Source organism: Bos grunniens, chromosome 8 (genome assembly GCF_055505025.1).
Source record: "Bos grunniens cultivar Pamir isolate PY7600 chromosome 8, Bosgru_T2T1.0, whole genome shotgun sequence".
Classification (NCBI taxonomy): Eukaryota; Metazoa; Chordata; class Mammalia; order Artiodactyla; family Bovidae; genus Bos; species Bos grunniens.
In genome coordinates this window covers 27065306-27085346 of record NC_141172.1, presented here as the reverse complement: position 1 = coordinate 27085346, position 20041 = coordinate 27065306, and the positions used below count along the sequence as shown (strand labels likewise).

The following is a 20041-nucleotide window of genomic DNA, read 5'->3' as shown; positions in this document are numbered from 1 at the left end:
TGTATGGATGTGAGAGTTGGACTCTGAAGAAAGCTGAGCGCCGAAGAATTGATGCTTTTGAAGTGTGGTGTTGGCGAAGACTCTTGAGAGTCCCTTGGACTGCAAGGAGATCCAACCAGTCCATTCTGAAGGAGATCAGCCCTGGGATTTCTTTGGAAGGAATGATGCTAAAGCTGAAACTCCAGTACTTTTGGCCACCTCATGGGAAGAGTTGACTCATTGGAAAAGATTCTGATGCTGGGAGGGATTGGGGGCAGGAGGAGAAGGGGACGACAGAGGATGAGATGGCTGGATGGCATCACCGACTCGATGGACATGAGTTTGAGTGAATCTGGGAGTTGGTGATGGACAGGGAGGCCTGGCGTGCTGCGATTCATGGGGTTGCAAAGAGTCAGACACGACTGAGCGATTGAACTGAACTGAGTAACAGACCATTTAACCCTCATTCTCTGCTGCATCTCTACACTTGTAAAGTATTGGAATGAAAGTAAATCAACTAAATGAGCAACCTTTCAGCCTAACTCTGTAATAATAAAGATAATAATTTTCCTTTAATTCCAGGTGCCAAAGAATAAAATTTGATACTAAAAAACCTATGAGAATGTTATCATTATAAGACTTTCTTTCTTAGGAAAGACATCTTAAATAGTAACTTTTATTGGCCCTAGTGGTAAAGAACCCACCTGCCAATGCAGGAGACATGAGAGACAGGGGTTTGATCCCTCAGTTGCGAAGTTCCCTTGGAGGAGGGCATGGTAACCCACTCCAGTATTCTTGCCTGGAGAATCCCATGGACAGAGGAGCCTGGCAGGCTACAGTCCATGGCGTGCAGAGTTGGACACACTGAAGCAATTTTAGCACACATGCATATGAACACAAGCACAACTTTTATTATTTAAAAATTTTATTGGAGTATAGTTGATTTACTATGTTGTGTTAGTTTCTGCTGTACTGCAAAGTGAATCAATTATACACATACATATGTCCACTCTTTTGTAGATTCTTTTTCCAGATAGGGCATTACAGAGTATTGAATAGAGTTCTCTCTGCTCTGCAGTAGGTCCTTATTAGTTATCTATTTTATATATAGCAGTGTGTATAGTCAATCCCAATCTCCCAGTTTATCCCTCCCCTTTTACCCCCTGGTAAACATAAATTTGTTTTCTACATCTGCAACTTTATTTCTATTTTGTAGATAAGTTATTTGTACCCTATTTTTTAGATTCCCCATATAAGCAATGTCACAATATTTGTCTTTGTCTGTTTGACTTCACTCAGTATGAGGATTGCTAGGTCCATTTGTATTTTGGCAAATGGCATTACTTTATTCTTTTTATAAAAATTTATTTATTTTTTAACTGAAGGATAATTGATTTACAGAATTTTGTTGTTTTCTGTCAAACCTCAACATAAAATCAGCCATAGGTATTATTCTTTAAATAATACCTTTTACTCTCACAATGAGACATTTTCTTGTTAGAATGTAAACATTCATTAGCTTTTAGTATTCTTTATGTTTGAAAAAAATTAATATATTCAATATGTATAGACTATCTTATATTTAAAATACTTATGTCCAATAATACCCCTCAGAAATAGAGTCTTTCTTTAATGAGTTAAAATAGTAATTTTCTAATACCATTGTCGTTATTATAGCTAACATTTACCTGAGTGTTTGTTGTGTGTCAGATACTTACTATCTGTTCATGTATTAAATTCATTTAACCCCCTCCCCACACAATCTTTGTGAGGTAGGACTCATTTTCCCCATTTTATGGATATATATTTTTTCACATATTTGATATGTCTGATCTATCTGTTTTATATGGTTTATGTATGTAGTATATAGAAATGAAATATACCCATAATTACATAATTTAAGGTAAAATGTCAGGTTCTTGCATCCCAATTACTTACTCAAAAATATAAATAGAAAATTTACTATTCTGTTGGCATCTCGGCCTTATGACATTTTTCACTAATTGTTCCTTCAACTAGCATCAGCTTCCTAAGACTTCCACTTTCCCTGAAGTCTGATTTTGAAGTCAGTCAAAACTACATAATATGTACATAACGAATTATATAAATAATATACTAGTACAAATGATAGTATCTCAGAATTATTTTTATTCTAAAACACTTATGCTTTTCCTTAAAATAGATGTGAAATTTTATGTTTGGACTTTCTCATCTTGTTATGCTGATTATAAACACAGTAGATTATCTCTAAATCGAAAGCCTATTTTTGTCCAGAAACTGCTTTTTGTTCTGTTTCTCGTGTAACTAGATAAAGCCCACTGAGATTCATATCTCATGGCATGGTAGAGTCAAAATCCCGAGGGCAAAAGACGACATGGAATACATTCTCAAATGTTGGGCATGCTGCTCACAGCATCATGCTGCTCTGTCATTGTTTCCTAATGTGGAAAGGGGTGATGTTTTAATCCAGGAGTGAGGAGTGCTGCAGAGGGCTAGACTTTAGGAGACTGATGGAGAGGTCATTAGATGTTCACTCCTTCCTCCACCTTCCCCCTCCCCTGATTCCGACTGCCATTTCCATTTCTTCTACCAAGTTGGCGCCTTTCTTTTATACGAAAAGGTTGGATTTTTTCCACTGGCCTCCTTTATAACATAGTTTGAATCACTTTTTAATACTGGAAGTTAACATTCTTTATTCTTCAAAAGAGCTGTGGCGTCTTTGAATAGCTCTGCCATTTCATTGATACTCCTCCCCGCCTCTCAATTCTGAAGGAGGTTTTCATTTTAGAAGCATATAGTATATTTTACATGCATGAGTTCCATGAAACATACTTTCTATATTGATCACTGTACCTTTCCTGCTCTGAAAAAATACCCTACACAGTGTTATATGCTTTCATCTCTCAAATGAAATACTGCTTTAATGATTTTAAATGCTAAAGATTCTAAATCTTAAGCAAAAAGTAAGATTATTTTATTCTTTTTAATGTTATAAAGAAGTAATATGTGGTTTCTCTTAATACTGCCCCAAATTTTATAGTTTAATTAAAAGTAGATCAAGGAAGGAGCCAAAATAATTATGACTTTTGTTCCATCAGACATAACTTCTCAAAAAAGTATTTATTTTTTATTTTTTTTTTGATTTTGGGTAATTTTATTATTTATTTATTTTAAATTTAAATTTATTTCTTTTACTTAGAGGCTAATTACTTTACAATATTGTATTGGTTTTGCCATACATCAACATGAATCAAAAAAAGATTTGAAGGAATATCATTTATATTGTATATTCCTTTTAGAATATCATGTATATGAGAATCCATGAGATGTATTGGATTCCATTGAGTTGAATGGTTAAGGGAATGGCTTTGTATTATATTTTTACCGATCTGATCCTTACAACACTTTTAGAAATAAGCTAGAAAAGGACTCTTCTTCCCATTTTTACGGAGGGAGGAGATGGAGACCCAGAGAGACCACATGACCCAACAAGATAAAGCTAAGTAAGAGGCAGCGTGAAGACCAGAAAAAAAAAATATTAATATGACTTCTTCCTGGCCCACCATCTCAATGGAGAAGATGAATGAATTTACAGAAGTGGAGAGAGACTCAGTGTAGGAAGAAACATATGATTTTATAATTTCTGATTTTTATCTACTTTTGAAATCTAGGGAAATATTTTGTGTTAGCATTAGCCCTAATCTTACCTTGAAATGACTCAAGGTAAGGAATGTGAGATGTGAGAGGACATGTGAGATGTTCCCAGACATGAAGTTGTACCATGCTTATTTAGTATTGGATAATAGAATTCACTTTTGTGTACTCTATCTTTTTCTGCCTACAGCTATGCTTTTGCTTCTTTTTCTGACTTTGAATAAAGTATGGTTAGCAGTTTATTTGGAGAAGGCAATGGCACCCCACTCCTTGCCTGGAAAAATCCCATGGACGGAGGAGCCTGGTAGGCTGCAGTCCATGGGGTCGCAAAGAGTTGGACACGACTGAGCGACTTCACTTTCACTTTTCACTTTCACGCATTGGAGAAGGAAATGGCAACCCACTCCAGTGTTCTTGCCTGGAGAATCCCAGGGATGGGGGAGCCTGGTGGGCTGCCGTCTATGGGGTTGCACAGAGTCGGACACGACTGAAACGACTTAGGAGCAGTAGCAGTTTATTTGGACATGACTAAAGCAACTTAGCGCGCACACAGAGTAATTTATTCGTTAGAGTGTTAAGGTTATATTTTCCCAAGGCATTTTTTTTTCCCCAAGTTGAACATGCCTATTCAACTTGTGGCTTTTCCGCTTTTACAGACTTTTTCTTTTTTCTTTTCTTTCTTTTCTTTCTTCCTCTCTTCCTCCTTCCTTCCAGTCAGTCATCAGGCCATCCCTGAAGATACAAAGATGATTAGATTTGGCACACCATCTGGTCTAGGTAGCTCCTTGATGTAGTGAATATAAACATGTCAATGAATGCATTTCTGCCAAAGCAAAAAATGAAAAATTGCATGCAAGCATGAGGGACCCACAGAGAACCAGAATAGAAATTAACACTGCCTTTGGGCTCAAAAGAGGCTTCTTTAAAGAGGTGGTTTCTGAACTGGGTTTTTGAGGGCAAATAGGCTTTCGTTAGGCAAAAAGGTATGAATTTTAACAATTATACAAGTAACACCTACTTCTGTTTCTCAGACATTGCATGTGTTGTTTCTTACTTTTTGTTCACCAGATTATTTCATATGCATATGCCCAAATATCTAGTTTTGTAAAGCTCTCTCAAACCACTCTTCAGATTGAATATAATTTGGAAATTCTCAGACTGTCTACCATTGTTCTAAGCTGTTGCTGTGGTTGGAACATGGTTTTCTTATAAATAATATAACATTGTATTGAACACGTCTTTGAAATGTTTGATTTTACTTTATTGTACTTGAAGTATTTTGAAAGACTTAAAAAAAGATATACTAGTATTCTTGGACTTAAAATTCATTATAGCTTCCTTTAGAAGCTAAAGTTTACAAAATATGATTACACTGTGATACAGAGACCCAACAATTCCCCCAAATATTACACTACTTAGGGAAGAGAAAGAATTACCAGCACTTGCTTATGTTATTTATTTTATTGTATTTAGTATAATGCAAGGACATAATTATGCTTTGCTTACAATATAGGAATTATAATATTTACTCTTAATCACAGGATTAGTTCAGCTCCTTTTGTTTCAAAGCACTTGCTTTTTAGGTGGATTGAAAATTACACTAAGCTTATTTTGAAATATCTTGCTTGTATATCCATCTACTGTGTGTCTTAAGATTGAAATTTAGGTCAAATTACAACTTGAATTTAACTTTACAAAGAAAATAAGTGTGCCACCTTTAAAAACTGCATTCTAAATTTTAAGCACAATAGATCAAAGTATGCCTTATTTAAATAAATACTCTGGAAAAGAAATCTCAATTATTTTCTCCCAGACTTTCTTAAAATAGTCACTGTTCTCAATGCAAAATGTGAGGTTTAGCTTTATTATTTTAAAGGAAGATGAAAAGTTGTTTATTTTAAAATTTTAATGATTTTGCTTTAAAATTATGGAAATTCTCCTTTGGGACAGCTTTATTTGAATTGTATGTGACACTATTTTTATTTCTGAAGGCTATGATTAAAAGTTTCATGGATGTCTACCAGCTTGCAAGCGCTAGAATTGCTACATTAGAAAAGGAAATGACATCTCATCGAAGTCACATTGCAACCTTGAAATCAGAACTTCACACGGCTTGTTTACGTGAAAATGCAAGTTTACAATCAGTAAGTCCTACACTGTATTTTTTGTCTTTGAATCTTGGGTCACATTTACACTCGTGTTTTTGTTGTTCACCAATATGTCTAGTTTAGAATAAGTGATCAGTCAAGCAGCATAAAATTACTAAGTGTGGAGAAAATTTTGAAGGAAGGAAAGCAATTAATTTTTGCATTGTATCACGTATAAAGATATGCGTATTGTTATCAATGCAAAAACACTACATCAAGATTCCTTTGTGTTTGGTAGTGCAGCTGACAGTTGGGTTTGGCAGTATGCATAGTTAAAGCTTTCAACTGTCTGAAGATTCAGTGTGTCCCATTAAAGACAGAATATTATTAATTATGCGTATAACCAAAATGGTAATTAGAACATGTGATTATTCTCTGTAGAAAACTAGACTTATCCATAATACATGCCTAGCTAAAGATGCATGTTGTGATTCATCTATATGATTAAAATTCAGTTTCAGCAGTCATTTTATGTCTTAAAATTTTAGCCCATGATGAAATTTGGGCTCATTTAAGACCAAACAAAATTTTTTTCCACTTGAAATACATGTTTGGGGAGTATAAAAAAATGAATGTATTTCTGACATAAAGGAATAAAATACAATTTCAACTTTTTCCTCAAGAGCCAGATATGTCAACAATGGGATTCAGAGGGTTATCAATAATTGGAATGTCTTTTTTCCTTTTTTGGTTTGATTTGAATGGATCAAGGTGACTTGTAATGAAAAACAGTATCATTTTGCCATTCAGCTATTGACAAGTTTCAAATGATATATTCAACAGAAAAAGAGTTAACATAAAGTAAATAGATGCATAGCTGTGGTTTAGTTGTTCAGCTCCTTTGAGTAGTAGCTTGAGTGTCAGCATCCCAGTGAAGCTTTATGACCATGGTATTTGAAACTGCAACCACTAACCTTCCCCCACCCCACAGACTCATTCTCACCTCTTCTTGCTTGTGTATCTTCTACCTTCCTTGCTTTATTTTTTTCACTATAGCACTTAGCAACTTACACATTTTGTGTTTTATTTATTTTTGTCTATTTTGCTGCTTACCCTCGTAGAATATAAGTTCCATAAAGTCAAGCAATTTGGGGTATTTTCTTCACAGCTGTAAGGGCACTCTAGTGCTGAGAACAGTCTGGCCCATAGTAGGTACTCAGCAATTGATTACTGAATGAAGAGTTTCTAACACTTAATCCAGTAAATGAGCAAACTAGTTATTTGAGATCTGAGATGTGAATTCAGTTGAGTTCAATTTTTAAAATTACTTTGTTAATTTCTTAATGACTGAGTAGTAAATTGGACCTCAAATAAGAGAAGTTAAAATGAAGAGGAAACCTTTATAAAGATTTGTATAAGTATTTGGAATTCATTCTAGTATTTCTTTAAAACATACTTAGATTTCTTCCTGCTAGTTCTCTGATCCCAGTGGTTAATATTATATTATACTATGTCAGCTTTATTGGGTCATACTGTTACTGATTGTTCATTCTGTTATTCATATAAGAATAGTTACTTATGTTTTGAGAAAGTTTGGTAAGGTGGGATTATTTACCCATGGACTCAAAAAAAATTTTTTTTTTACTAGTTATTAAGCTATTGATATCTTAATGAAGGTCTGCTTAATATACCACATGATTATAATAAAGCTTCCCTTCTCAACCTTCTGAGAAGATTTACAGGATATGCCCATCATCTTGCTTATAAGAAGAGGTTCACGTAGGCAGTACTTCTCAAAATGGAATGTGTGTAGTGCGAACACTCTCCCCACAGGTTCTGATGTGTCGTAGGACACTGCCGCCTAATCCCATGCTTCCGTGGGATATATGCTATCCAGTCTGTTCCCTGGATAGTTGAGGATCACTGTTTTAAAAAGAATAATAAATAAACAATAAACTATTCCCTGGATAGTTGAGGATCACTGTTTTGAAAAGAATAATAAATTTGTAATAAAGGAATAATAAATTAATAAATTTGTAAATAATAAATTAATAATGATAAATTTGTAACTTCTGTTTTTCAAGACAGTTTTATATGCATTTTCTGACTTCTTAAGAACTCTCTGAAGGAGGTTAATCTTTTAATTTCATAGACGAGAGGTGATCTAGTTTGGTAGATAAGAGCTTGAGCTTTGGAATTATACCCATTAGAAGTAGAGTCAAGTGTAAATAAGAGAAAACTTGAGTAACATGTTTAAGACACTTTTTTTTTCTCATACAGTGGGAAGTCTAGAAGTAGGTGGCTATTGTCGTTAGGTTAGTGGTTCAACTTCTCTGTAATTTCTCTACCACTCCATGATAAGATGACAGCCCGATCTAGGATTTGGAATCGCATTCAGAGGAATAGGATGGCCCAGCAGTATCTGTTTTATATAAATAATAAATCATTGAAAGGCTTTCCATTAAAAAATTTTAATATTTCTATCATATATTTATTAAGTATTAATATTAAAAAACTTTAATAGATTATAGATATTAAATATATATTTAAACATTTATATATTTAAAAAGGAAAAACCTTCCAAGGAAATTCCCAATGTATTTTCACTTATAGTCCATCAGCTGGAAATGGGTTGTGTGACCCCCTAAGCTCTAATGAGTCAAGGGACAAGGGAATAAGGAATGAATAGATACTGGGTTAGCCAATTGATCATATATCTGATTTGCCATACAAATCAGATATATCTAGATTCCAGTTCAACCTCTGTTAGTTGCTAACTGGGGGGCTTGGGTCTCAGGTTTTCATCTGTACAATGAGGATGATGATACTACTCTCGAGATGTTGGGAGGTCTAGAGAAGTGTTCAAGTACTTTGCACTTTCCCTTGCACTTAGTAATCCAAAAAAAGTTATCTATTAATTTATTACCATTATCTTTATAGAAGGTAATTGAGATTACACCACAGGAAAAGACTGTTTACTAATATAATATCTTCAGCTTCAAACCAAGTCACTTTGTACTGCTTCCTACTGCAACCTTGAACATGTAACTCCTGCTCTGTGATCACCATCAGTATTTTCCTGTAGCTGAGCTCTCTGCCCTTTCTGCAGCCTTGTCTTCCCCTCTTTTCACTGACACATTCTTGAAAACCAGTCTATACTTCTTTGTCTATGTACTCATTCTACTGATACTATTTTCTTATAGGGCACCACGATTTTCTGCTTGCCCTGCTTATCCATTTGTTCCTTCTCATCTCCTTTCATCTTTCTTGGACAGTATGAAGCTTCAACTACTTTCTTCTTTAAATACTCACCTCCTTTGTTTCTCTTGTTATCATTTTTTCTTCATTGGCTCTCTGGCCTCTACTTACTTGATCTCTGCCTTCTTTGTATTATTGTTGTTAATTCTTCTCCACCCATTAGTTTAATATTTATTCAGCATCTGTTCTGTAGCAAGCTTGATTTTGGTTCTGGGGTGCCATGTGAACTGAAAGAGACAATATTTGCTCTCATGAACTTAAAATCTTAACAGTGAAGGTAAATATTTTTCATGTAATCACACTAATTAATATGTGATTACTAACCAAGATAAGTTCTTTGAAAGAGAAGAACTTAGGTGTATAAGAGTTTTTTTAAACAAATGAGCCTACCCTAGACTAAGGTATCAGTTAAGCGTTTTCTAGGTCAATGATGCTTAAGCTAATATCAGAAGACTGGGTATGAGGTATCCGGGAATGGTGGCGTGTTGTGTTCCATATCAGGAGGAGAGGAAAACAGACATCTATAAAGGCTCTATGGTGTGAGGAAGAAATTGATAAATCAGCTGGAATAAAGATAGCAAAGGCAAGAGTAGTCTGAGGTAAGAATGGTCTGGAGAAAAGGGCAGAGGTCAGACTTTGTTATCTTTAAGAGCAAAGTAAGAGTCATTAAAAAAACTTTATAGACAGAACGATATGTTCAGGTTTGCATTTTTTAAAAAGATCACTTTGGCTGTAGTATCAAGAAACAGTTGAATGTGAAGAACAAGAGATGAGGATGTGTCAAACAATTCCTAGTTTTTTTTGTTGTTGTTTTTTGCTTTTGAAAATGGATCAGTGATTTCATTTACTTAGAGAAACAGTGGAATGGGGTGACAGTGGATATTGTGAGTTTAATTTTGAGTATGTAAGTTTGAGATACCATTGAGACATCCAGCTAAAAATGTCAAAAAGGCTACTTGATATGGAATTCAAGCAATGTGCCAAGCTGTAGATAAAAAATTCAAGTCACTGTTATACAGGTAGGACTTGAAGCTGCTAGCAAGACTGAGACTACATAAGGATGGTTTATAGAGTAAGAAGAGAAAAGGCCTAAGAATGAAGCTTGAAAAACTCCAACACATAATGCCTGAGTAGAAGAGGATAAAGATGCAAAGGAAGCTGTGAAGCAACAGGCAAAGAGGGAAGAGGAAACCAAGAAAGTATGGTGCCATGAGAAGAGAGAATTTTAAGAAGGGTGATGTTCACTGGAGTCATATGCTGTTGAAAATCAAGTGAAATGAAGACTGAAAATGACCTTTGGAGTTAGTGTATGCAGGCCATTGGTAACCTTAACAGAGGCTCTTTTGGCAAGAGATGGAGAAATTAGTGAAAGTTGACAGAAGGAAAGTGAATTTAGACATCTACTGCAGAGATTTAGCAGTTAAGCAGGAAAAATTGAGAAATCTACTGCAGAGATTTAGCAGTTAAGCAGGAAAAATAGGAGTGCAGTGTTCTCAGGATTTAGGAAGTTCTGTTGTAAGATGAGAGTGAACTAAATATATTTTAACATCTTCTTAAAATAGGCCTCCAACAGTCTGGTTTTGACTCTGTTCACTATACTGTCCATCTGGTTATCACCTTTTCCAACTCTAGATTTTTTTTTTGACTAATGTTTGCATGATATATCTTTTTCCATTCTTTTAACCTATATTTTATATTTATAGTGGGTCTCTTATAGAAAAATATAGTTGGTTTTGTTGTATTTATCCATTTGACAATTTCTGGCTTTTAGTTGAGTGACTGGACCATTTGCATTTAATATAATTATTGATGTTTCTGGATTTTTATCTACCATTTTTGTCTTATGGGGATGAAGGTGAAAGCATGATTTCTGCCTTTGTGAATTTCTTTTCTAGCAGGGGAAATGGTCACATAAGCAAATAGAAACAATAGGCATTTATAAAGCCTGTAGGAACATAGATGAGGAAGGAGTTCATTCTGCCTAACATTGCTAGAAGAAGGTTCTGAGAAGATGAAGTGTTTGCAGGAGTCTTTGAAGAATGCTAGGATTTGACACCTTGTTGAGGGGAAAGAGCCATCAAAAATCTTTGCTTTGTTTTGTTTTGAAGAATAGACCTAATGGATATTAGATATATTTAATGAATTACATTACCTAATAATTTTTGTGTGTTAATAGAAAATGTATTGTTACTTTAGTTCCATTCCTTCTGTCAATTAAAGTTATCCACCTCACCCCAAATGCTATGACAAACCTAGACAGCATATTAAAAAGCAGAGACATCACTTTGCCGACAAAGGTCCATCTAGTCAAAGCTGTGGTTTTTCCAGTAGTCATGTACAGATGTGAGAGTTGGACCATAAAGAAGGCTGAGCACCGAAGAATTGATGCTTTTGAATTGTGGTGTTGGAGAAGACTCTTGAAAGTCCTTTGGACTGCAAGGATATCAAACCAGTCAATCCTAAAGGAAATCAACCCTGAATATTGATTGGAAGGACTGATGCTGAAAGCTGAAGCTCCAATACATTGGCCACCTGATGTGAAGAGCCGACTCATTGGAAAAGATGCTGATGCTGGGAAAGATTGAGGGCCGAAGGAGAAGGGGTAGACAGAGGATGAGATGGTTGGATGGCATCGTCAACTCAATGGACTTGAGTTTGAGCAAACTCCAGGAGAGAGTGAAGGACAGGGAACCCTGGTGTGCTGCAGTTCATGGAGTCACAAAGAATCAGACACGACTTAGTGACTGAACAACAATAACTCACCCAGCCTATACCCACTGGAGCCCAAGACTGCCTGCAGAGGTCACTTTGGACCCTACCCTCATGTGTTTTCAATCCAATCTTGTACCATCCAGTTGCTGCTTCTTACTTTATGACCTAAGTTGATTCTGCCTTTGACTGTTCTGCTCTTGATGTTCTTATTTGGTCTCTGTATTTGTTACTTTGAGCCATTCTCAGAACTCTTCTAATGGATCCTCAGGTGAACTAGCTCTCTGCTCTACTCTTGGCTCTGTTTACCATCACCTCCTTCCTGTTATATATGGCATTAGAGTCAGGCAGACCTGGAGGGTCCTTTCTGGCACCATTATTTATTACCCACACAACACTATAAGCATCAGTTTCAGTATTCGTAACATGTAGGTGAAATTGCCTGCATTGTAGAATTGTCATGAGATTAAACGAAGACACAGCGTCTGGCATATTGGTAGATGCTCAGTAAATATAGCTTCCCCGTGGCTCAGATGGTAAAGCATCTGTCTGCAGTGTGGGACGGAGAAGGCGATGGCACCCCACTCCAGTACTCTTGCCTGGAAAATCCCATGGACGGAGGAGCCTGGTAGGCTGCAGTCCATGGGGTCACTAAGAGTCAGACACGACTGAGCAACTTCACTTTCACTTCTCACTTTCATGCATTGGAGAAGGAAATGGCAACCCACTCCAGTGTTCTTGCCTGGAGAATCCCAGGGACGGAGGAGCCTGGTGGGCTGCCGTCTGTGGGGTCACACAGAGTCGGACACGACTGAAGTGACTTAGCAGCAGCAGCAGCAGCAGCAATGTGGGAGACCCGGGTTTTATCCCTGGGCAGGAAGATCCCCTGGAGAAGGAAATGGCAACCCACTCCAGTATTCTTGCCTGGAAAATTCCATGGGTGGAGGAGCCTGGTAGGTTACAGTCCATGGGGTTGCAAAGAGTCGGACACGACTGAGCAACTTCACTTGCACAGTAAATATTGGCCGGCTTCCCTGTATATACAGATTTTTCCAATAATTACATATATTTATGCAGCTAAGCTATATTTATAGCCTTAAGAAATATATGTAAGCAAAAGGAAATCTATCTATGAGTAAGCAAAAGAACTAAAACAACAGTGCTTTTCGCACATACTAAATACAGTATTGATGTTAGGTGTTATTGTTATCACTTAGTGAGCCAAGGACAGTCACTGTATGCTCCTTTCTAAATTTTCCACCATTTGAGTAGATAAGAATAAAAAGTAAATATTCATCATTACTTAAGAAGAAGCTTAATATATCATGGTAGAATGTATACGTAGAAAGAGATGGATGGTATTGCAGGTATGAATAGTTATCCTTAAAAGCTTTATCCTTCTTTAGGTGACATTTTCCTTTTTGTTCAGAAGCATGTATGTGATGCTGGAGTTCATCTAAGAGGTCTCATCAATTGTACACTTGCCAGAACTTTAACATTTTCAGCATGTTGGTCTTTGACCCATTAACTTAGGGCTGTTCTAGAGCTTTTATCTTGACTAACAGTAAGCAGAAAGCACTTTGAGTAAAGACTTTTGAATGCCATACAACCCAGTAGAGAAGAGTACAGCAGTCAGAACCAATTACTTGTGGGTGTTTGGAGACTGGCACACCCACAAGTGTGGAGAAACACATGATATTTCAATCTGCGAAACATAAGATGCCAAACCCAAATACTTCACTGTGAGTTATGATGCTTCAAGCTACAGTATTGATTTGCCTCATTTCCCTTGTATGCTTAAGCAGTATGTTTTTAATTCTGCAGTACTTTATTTGTGAGAAAATAATAAGTTACAAATCAGAGGAGCATTCCGTTTAATATATTGCAGGGGAGAGATCATCGCATCATTTCTGAGATCATGTCAGATTTGATAGTTGTCAAGTGGTGTTATGTTGTTAATTAAGCAGAAAGACTTAGATCTTTTGGTTAAGATTAAAAAAAAAAAAGAATCTCCTTTATCTTCTTGAATAAAATTTTGTCCCATTTAATCTTACTACATTTTCTTGAGAGAGGAAGTATTGTTTGTTAGTATTGTATAGATGAAGAAGCTGACAGAATCTAAGTAACTTAATCTAGGTAAGTTGTTTTCATCAACTTTCAAATACTTTCAGTTAATTCCTGATGTTTATCATTGAGGTTTTAAATCCTTCAAGAAAAATAATTTTAAAAAATGAGCCATAAACCAAGTCTTAATTTGTTGAGACAAGCTGTACAGTGCAGTTCAGTGGTATAAAGTACAGATTCTTGAGTTTTACTCCAAGGTTTTTATTTAGGGCCAAGTCAGGTTAGAGCAAGGCCTCTGATTTCTTGTCTGTTGCTTTCCAGTGAGATTGCAATGTGAATTAAAACAAATCTTTGCTCTCAAGGCCTTCCAAGTGTAGTAGAGACTAGTAGTATTGTACAGCTATTATATAGATTGCAGTACGGGAGACCTGGGTTTGATCCATGGTTTGGGAAGATCCCCTGGAGAAGGCAAAGGCTACCCATTCCAGTATTCTGGCCTGGAGAATTCCATGAACTGTATAGACCATGGGGTCACAAAGAGTCGGACACTACTGAGTGACTTTCACTTTCATATAGAGAATTAACTTAGTTGAGATAAGGAAGGCTAAGGAGGCTATGGATCCAACCAGTCCATCCTAAAGGAAATCAATCCTGCATATTCATTGGAAGGACTGATGCTGAAACTGAAACTCCAGTTCTTTGGCCACCTGATACGAAGAACTGATTCATTTGAGAAGACCCTGATGCTGGGTAAGATTGAAGGCAGGAGAAGGGTATGACAGAGGATGAGATGGTCGGATGGCATCACTGACTCAATGGACATGAGTTTGAGTAAACTCTGGGAGTTGGTGATGGACAGGGAGGCCTGGTGTGCTGCAGTCCATGGGGTTGCAAAAAGCTGGACACGACTGAGTGACTGAACTGACTGACTGAAGGAGAAATTGACAAGGGAAAGCACAGAATGCTAAAGGGCTGGAAAGATGTCTGTCTGACTAGAGCAGCATGAATTAGGTGGAGAATGGGAGAGAGGGTGGAGACTTGCAGAGGAGCACTGTGGTGCTCTCAGCTTTCTGAGAAGTCCCTTGAATCATGTCTCCATTAACTGCACGGAAGACCTCTACCCTCTTTGCTTTATGTCTTTTCTCTTCCCAACTGCAAATTTAACGTTTTTCTACTCTCAAAATTCACTGCTGTTTTATGTCATAACAGCACTTGTTTTACCCTTTTGCTAAATATTGCTTACTTAGATGCTCATTAAATTCATCCACATTTTTATCATGAGCTCCAGCTTTGCTCTTCACATACTAACAGAGTTAAATAAAGGAAACAAAAACATCCAAAGATGGGACAGCCCAGTCAGCCTGCAGACATTTTCCTTGATCCTTGACATAAATTTCCAAACTTCTAAAATTTTTCATAGCCCAGAAACTCACACTCTTTTGGTATACTAAACAGCAGCCTAATAGTAGAAAATCCCATGGATGGATGAGCCTGGTGGGCTGCAGTCCATGGGGTCGCTAAGAGTCGGACACGACTGAGCGACTTCAGTTTCACTTCTCACTTTCATGCATTGGAGAAGGAAATGGCAACCCACTCCAGTGTTCTTGCCTGGAGAATCCCAGGGACAGGGGAGCCTGGTGGGCTGCCGTCTATGGGGTTGCACAGAGTCGAACATGACTGAAGTGACTTAGCAACAACAACAATAGTAATAAAAATATATATTCCACTGGCCTCGCACTTCTTCTCTAGCCTTTTAGTTTTTGTATGATGTAGTTCAAGTTTTGTATGATTTAGTTTAAGAGGAGCTACTTTTATGATGAATAATATTTGTGTAGTGACCGTAGGGGTAGGATAATATAAATTTTATATTTTATATATAATTTATTTAAGTATATGCATATATAATTTAGTATATGCATATATAATTTATGTAGTATATACATATATAGTATTTTATTATAAACATTTACTGTTAGATATATGTAGGTATAAATATAAAATATGTTTAGATGTAATAAATATATAATTCCGTTCTTCAGGAATGAAATATTATGAGGGTGGAGCAAGGAGTAGCAAGACTGAGACTTTCCAACTCTGATCGCTGTAGTCAATTAGTAATGAAGTTGTAGAGAACAGAGATGACAGTTTGGCAATGGAATGCTCTAAATATTCCTACCAGTTGTACAGAGTGGTAGCAACTAAATATGCTCTGAGTGTTTCCTGTACCATTTTATCTTTCTTACTAAATTGAATTCTTTGAGGGCTTCAGTTACCTGCTAGATTTTCAGAAATCTGCACTCTGATTTTCTGCAAAAACCTCAAACTCACTGAGGTCTCAAACTGAACATGTTATCTAATTCTACCACTCCCGTTTTCTCAAACTCCTCTTTCTTTATGTTCCTTGTGTCTGACTTAGCTGTTCCCCTCACAGCCCAGGGTAACACCCTGATCTTTTTTTCTACTTTCCCTTCTCTACCAGTTTTTAATTAGTTGCTGAGCCTTATTATTTCTACCACCACAGACCTCTTAGACCCCGTTTTCCCTTTCTACCCTTGTATTCACATTGTTTTCCCTGGGTTATTGCGACGCTCTTCCAATGCATTTCCCCGTATGTAGATTCTCCCCTTCCATCTTGTCTGCCACATCAGTGCCAGTTATCTTTCCAACGTGCAGATAAGGTCAAACCACAGCTTGACCCAAAACATATTTTGGCTCTATACTTTCTTCTTGAAAGCAAAAATTCTTGATCATTGGCATTCAGGCATATCCCAACCCCATCTGGTTTTTTAGTTTATCTCCCAGTTGGCAGAAGTAAGCGTTCCCTTTGTTATGCTCGTTCATCACTGAATTTACCTGTCTGAGAACTATATATTAATCTAAATTATATGATCAGTTAGTTGTTTCTGGATTACCATATCGTGAGTCTACAAGGTGATATTTTTTTATAATTCATTTTAATGGTCTCACCTCAATAAATGCTGGTTTATTAGAATTGAAATTAACTGGAGGAACACTTCGTCAATGCTACTTTTCAGTACACACTTGTTATGGCATTTGTACTTTGCACAAACCATAGTTCCATCTCAGATTTTTTTCCCATAACATTTTTTCTTAATATTTCTCTAGCAAACACTTAATGAAAATGAGTAGAATCATTACTAGATTATTATACCAACATAAAATTTAAAGTAAATACTTTCAGGTAATACAAATTGAATATTTCTTCTCCTCTTTATTACTATTCCTAAAAACCTAAAAAACCCAAAGGAAAATGATTTCTGACAAAGAAAAACATTCTTTTTCAGCATACCACTTAAATAATTTTAAACTTTGTCAGATTTGGGGGCCCCTAACTAGACATGGAGCAACAGACTGGTTCCAAATAGGAAAAGGAGTACATCAAGCCTGTATATTGTCACCCTGCTTATTTAACCTATATGCAGGGTACATCATGAGAAACGCTGGGCTGGAAGAAGCACTAGCTGGAATCAAGATTGCCAGGAGAAATATCAATAACCTCAGATGTGCAGATGACACGACCCTTACGGCAGAAAGTGAAGAGGAACTAAAAAGCCTCTTGATGAAAGTGAAAGAGGAGAGTGAAAAAGTTGGCTTAAAGCTCAACATTCAGAAAACGAAGATCATGGCATCTGGTCCCATCACTTCATGGGAAATAGATGGGGAAACAGTGGAAACAGTGTCAGACTTTATTTTGGGGGGCTCCAAAATCACTGCAGATGGTGATTGCAGCCATGAAATTAAAAGACGCTTATTCCTTGGAAGAAAAGTTATGACCAACCTAGATAGCATATTCAAAAGCAGAGACATTACTTTGCCAACAAAGGTCCATCTAGTCAAGGCTATGGTTTTTCCAGTGGTCATGTATGGATGTGAGAGTTGGACTGTGAAGAAAGCTGAGTGCTGAAGAATTGATGCTTCTGAACTGTGGTGTTGAAAGACTCTTGAGAGTCCCTTGGACTGCAAGGAGATCCAACCAGTCCATCCTGAAGGAGGTCAGCCCTGGGATTTCTTTGGAAAGAATGATGCTGGAGCTGAAACTCCAGTACTTTTGGCCACCTCATGTGAAGAGTTGACTCATTGGAGAAGACTCTGATGCTGGGAGGGATTGGGGGCAGGAGGAGAAGGGGACGACAGAGGATGAAATGGCTGGATGGCATCACTGACTCGATGGACGTGAGTCTGAGTGAACTCCGGGAGTTGGTGATGGACAGGGAGGCCTGGTGTGCTGCGATTCATGGGGTAACAAAGAGTTGGACGTGACTGAGTGACTGAACTGAACTGAACTGAACTGTTTACTCACCTAGACATAAAATGACCAGTGTAATGCCTTTTACTTGCACAGTGGATACTCAGTAAATGTTTGATAATAACGGTGATATACCAAATTAAAATTAACTATTCCTGTGCCTAGCAAAAAGTAAGAGTATGTGTAATTTATTTTAGAAATAGAAGTCTAATTTACATAAATCATTAAAAAGTGTATTTTCAGAAATGTATTTCCTTGAGATCTTACTTCACACTGTATATAAAAATTAGCTCAAAATGGATCAAAGACCTAAATATAAGAGCTAAAATTCAGTAAAAACTTAGTTATATGTCTTCATGGATTTATAAATCTTCTTGGATTTGATGATGAAGTCTTAGGTTTGACACTAAAAGCATAAATAACAAAATAAAAAAAAAAGCTCATGAAAATGAAAAGTTTTGTGTATTAAAAACACCCCCGAGAATTGGAGAAAATATATATAATTTGTATATCTGATTAGAGTCTAATATGTAGAGAACTCATAAAATTCAATAACAATAAGACAAATACCTAATTTTTAAAATGGGCAAAGGACTTGAATAGATGCTTCTCCAAAGAAGATGTACAGATGACTAACAAACACCTGTCAACGGGCTCAACATCATTAGTCAGTGTGTGCATGCGTGCTGAGTAATTTCAGTCATGTCTGACTCCGTGACCCTATGGACTGTAGCCTGCCAGGCGTCTCTGTCCAGGGGATTCCCCAGGCAAGAATACTGGAATGAGTTGCTGTGCCCTTCTCTGGGGGATCTTCCCAACTCAGGGATCATACCCTCATCTCTTATGTCTAACCTGCATTAGCAGGTGGGTTACTTAACACTAGTGCCAGCTGGGAAGCCCCATTGGTCAGTAGGGAAATGTGAATCAAAACCCCATTAAGATACTGCTTTACACTTACTAGGAATGCAATGAGATACAAAAGGAAAATACAAATATTCATAGCCACACTATACAGAATAGCCAAGAGATGGAAAGAGTCCAGATGCCCATTAGTTGATGATAAACAAATGTGTTATATCCAGACAATGGAATATTATTCAACCATTCAAGAAAAGAAGTACTGCTACATGTTACAGCATGATGTACTTTGGAAACATTTTGCTAAATTAAAGAAGCCAGATACAAAAGGCCACATATTGTATGATTCCATTTATATAGAATGTCCAGAATAGGCATACTCTATCTCCATAGAGATAGAAAACAGGTAAGTGATTGACCAGGGCAGGGGAGTAGGAAATGGAGAATGACTGTTTAATGGGTGAGGATATATTTTGGGTTGATGGAAAAGTTCTAGAGCTAAAATGGTGCTGATGGTTGCACAACATTGTGAATGTATTGGGTTGGTACAAAAGTAATTGAGGTTTCGGACCATGAGTTTTAAAACATTGTAACTAGGCTCAAATAAATCTTTATTAATCAAAATAGGAACCATTACAGTCAACACATTTTTATCAATGAGAAATAAGTTTGTTTATTCCTGTAATATAAAAATCCATGCTTCAGAATTTGATGAACTCCTGGAATGCATTTTCTGCCTCCTGATAGTTGTAGAAGTGTTTTCCCTGCAAAAAGTTGTCAAGATGCTTGAAGAAGTGGTAGTCAGTGGCGAGAGGTCAGGTAAATATGGCAGATGAGGCAGAACTTGGTAGTCCCATTTGTTCAACTTTTGAAGCACTGGTTGTGTGATGGGCAGTCTGGCGTCGTCGTGGAGAAGAGTTGGACCTTTCTATTGACCAATGCCGGCTGCAGACATTGCAATTTTTGATGCATCTCATCAATTTGCTGAGCATACTTCTCAAATCTAATGGTTTTGCCAGGATTCAGAAAGCTGTAGTGGATCAGACGGGCAACAGATCACCAAACAGTGACCATGACCATTTTTGGTTGCGAGTTTGACTTTGGGAAGTGCTTGGAGCTTCTCCTTTGCCTTTAGCTTCTCTTCTTTTCTCAGCTATTTGTAAGG

At 36.9% G+C, this 20041-nt stretch overlaps 1 protein-coding gene across 16 annotated transcripts in view; it reads left to right on the top strand.

Annotated features, from left to right (window-relative positions):
• CCDC171 (coiled-coil domain containing 171) overlaps positions 1 to 20041 on the top strand; it is a 340483-nt gene that overhangs the window by 283302 nt on the left and 37140 nt on the right. For 15 of the 16 annotated variants that reach the window (XR_015169517.1, XR_015169516.1, XM_086415030.1 and 12 more), the window contains one exon: positions 5625 to 5777. The exons of the other annotated variant lie outside the window; for it this stretch is intronic. Coding sequence is in view for 13 of the 15 variants with exons in the window: in XM_086415030.1 (XP_086271156.1) it covers positions 5625 to 5777 (153 nt within the window). In the remaining 2 variants the exon portion in view is untranslated. The remainder of the gene's footprint in view (positions 1 to 5624; positions 5778 to 20041) is intronic. 16 annotated transcript variants of the gene reach the window in all.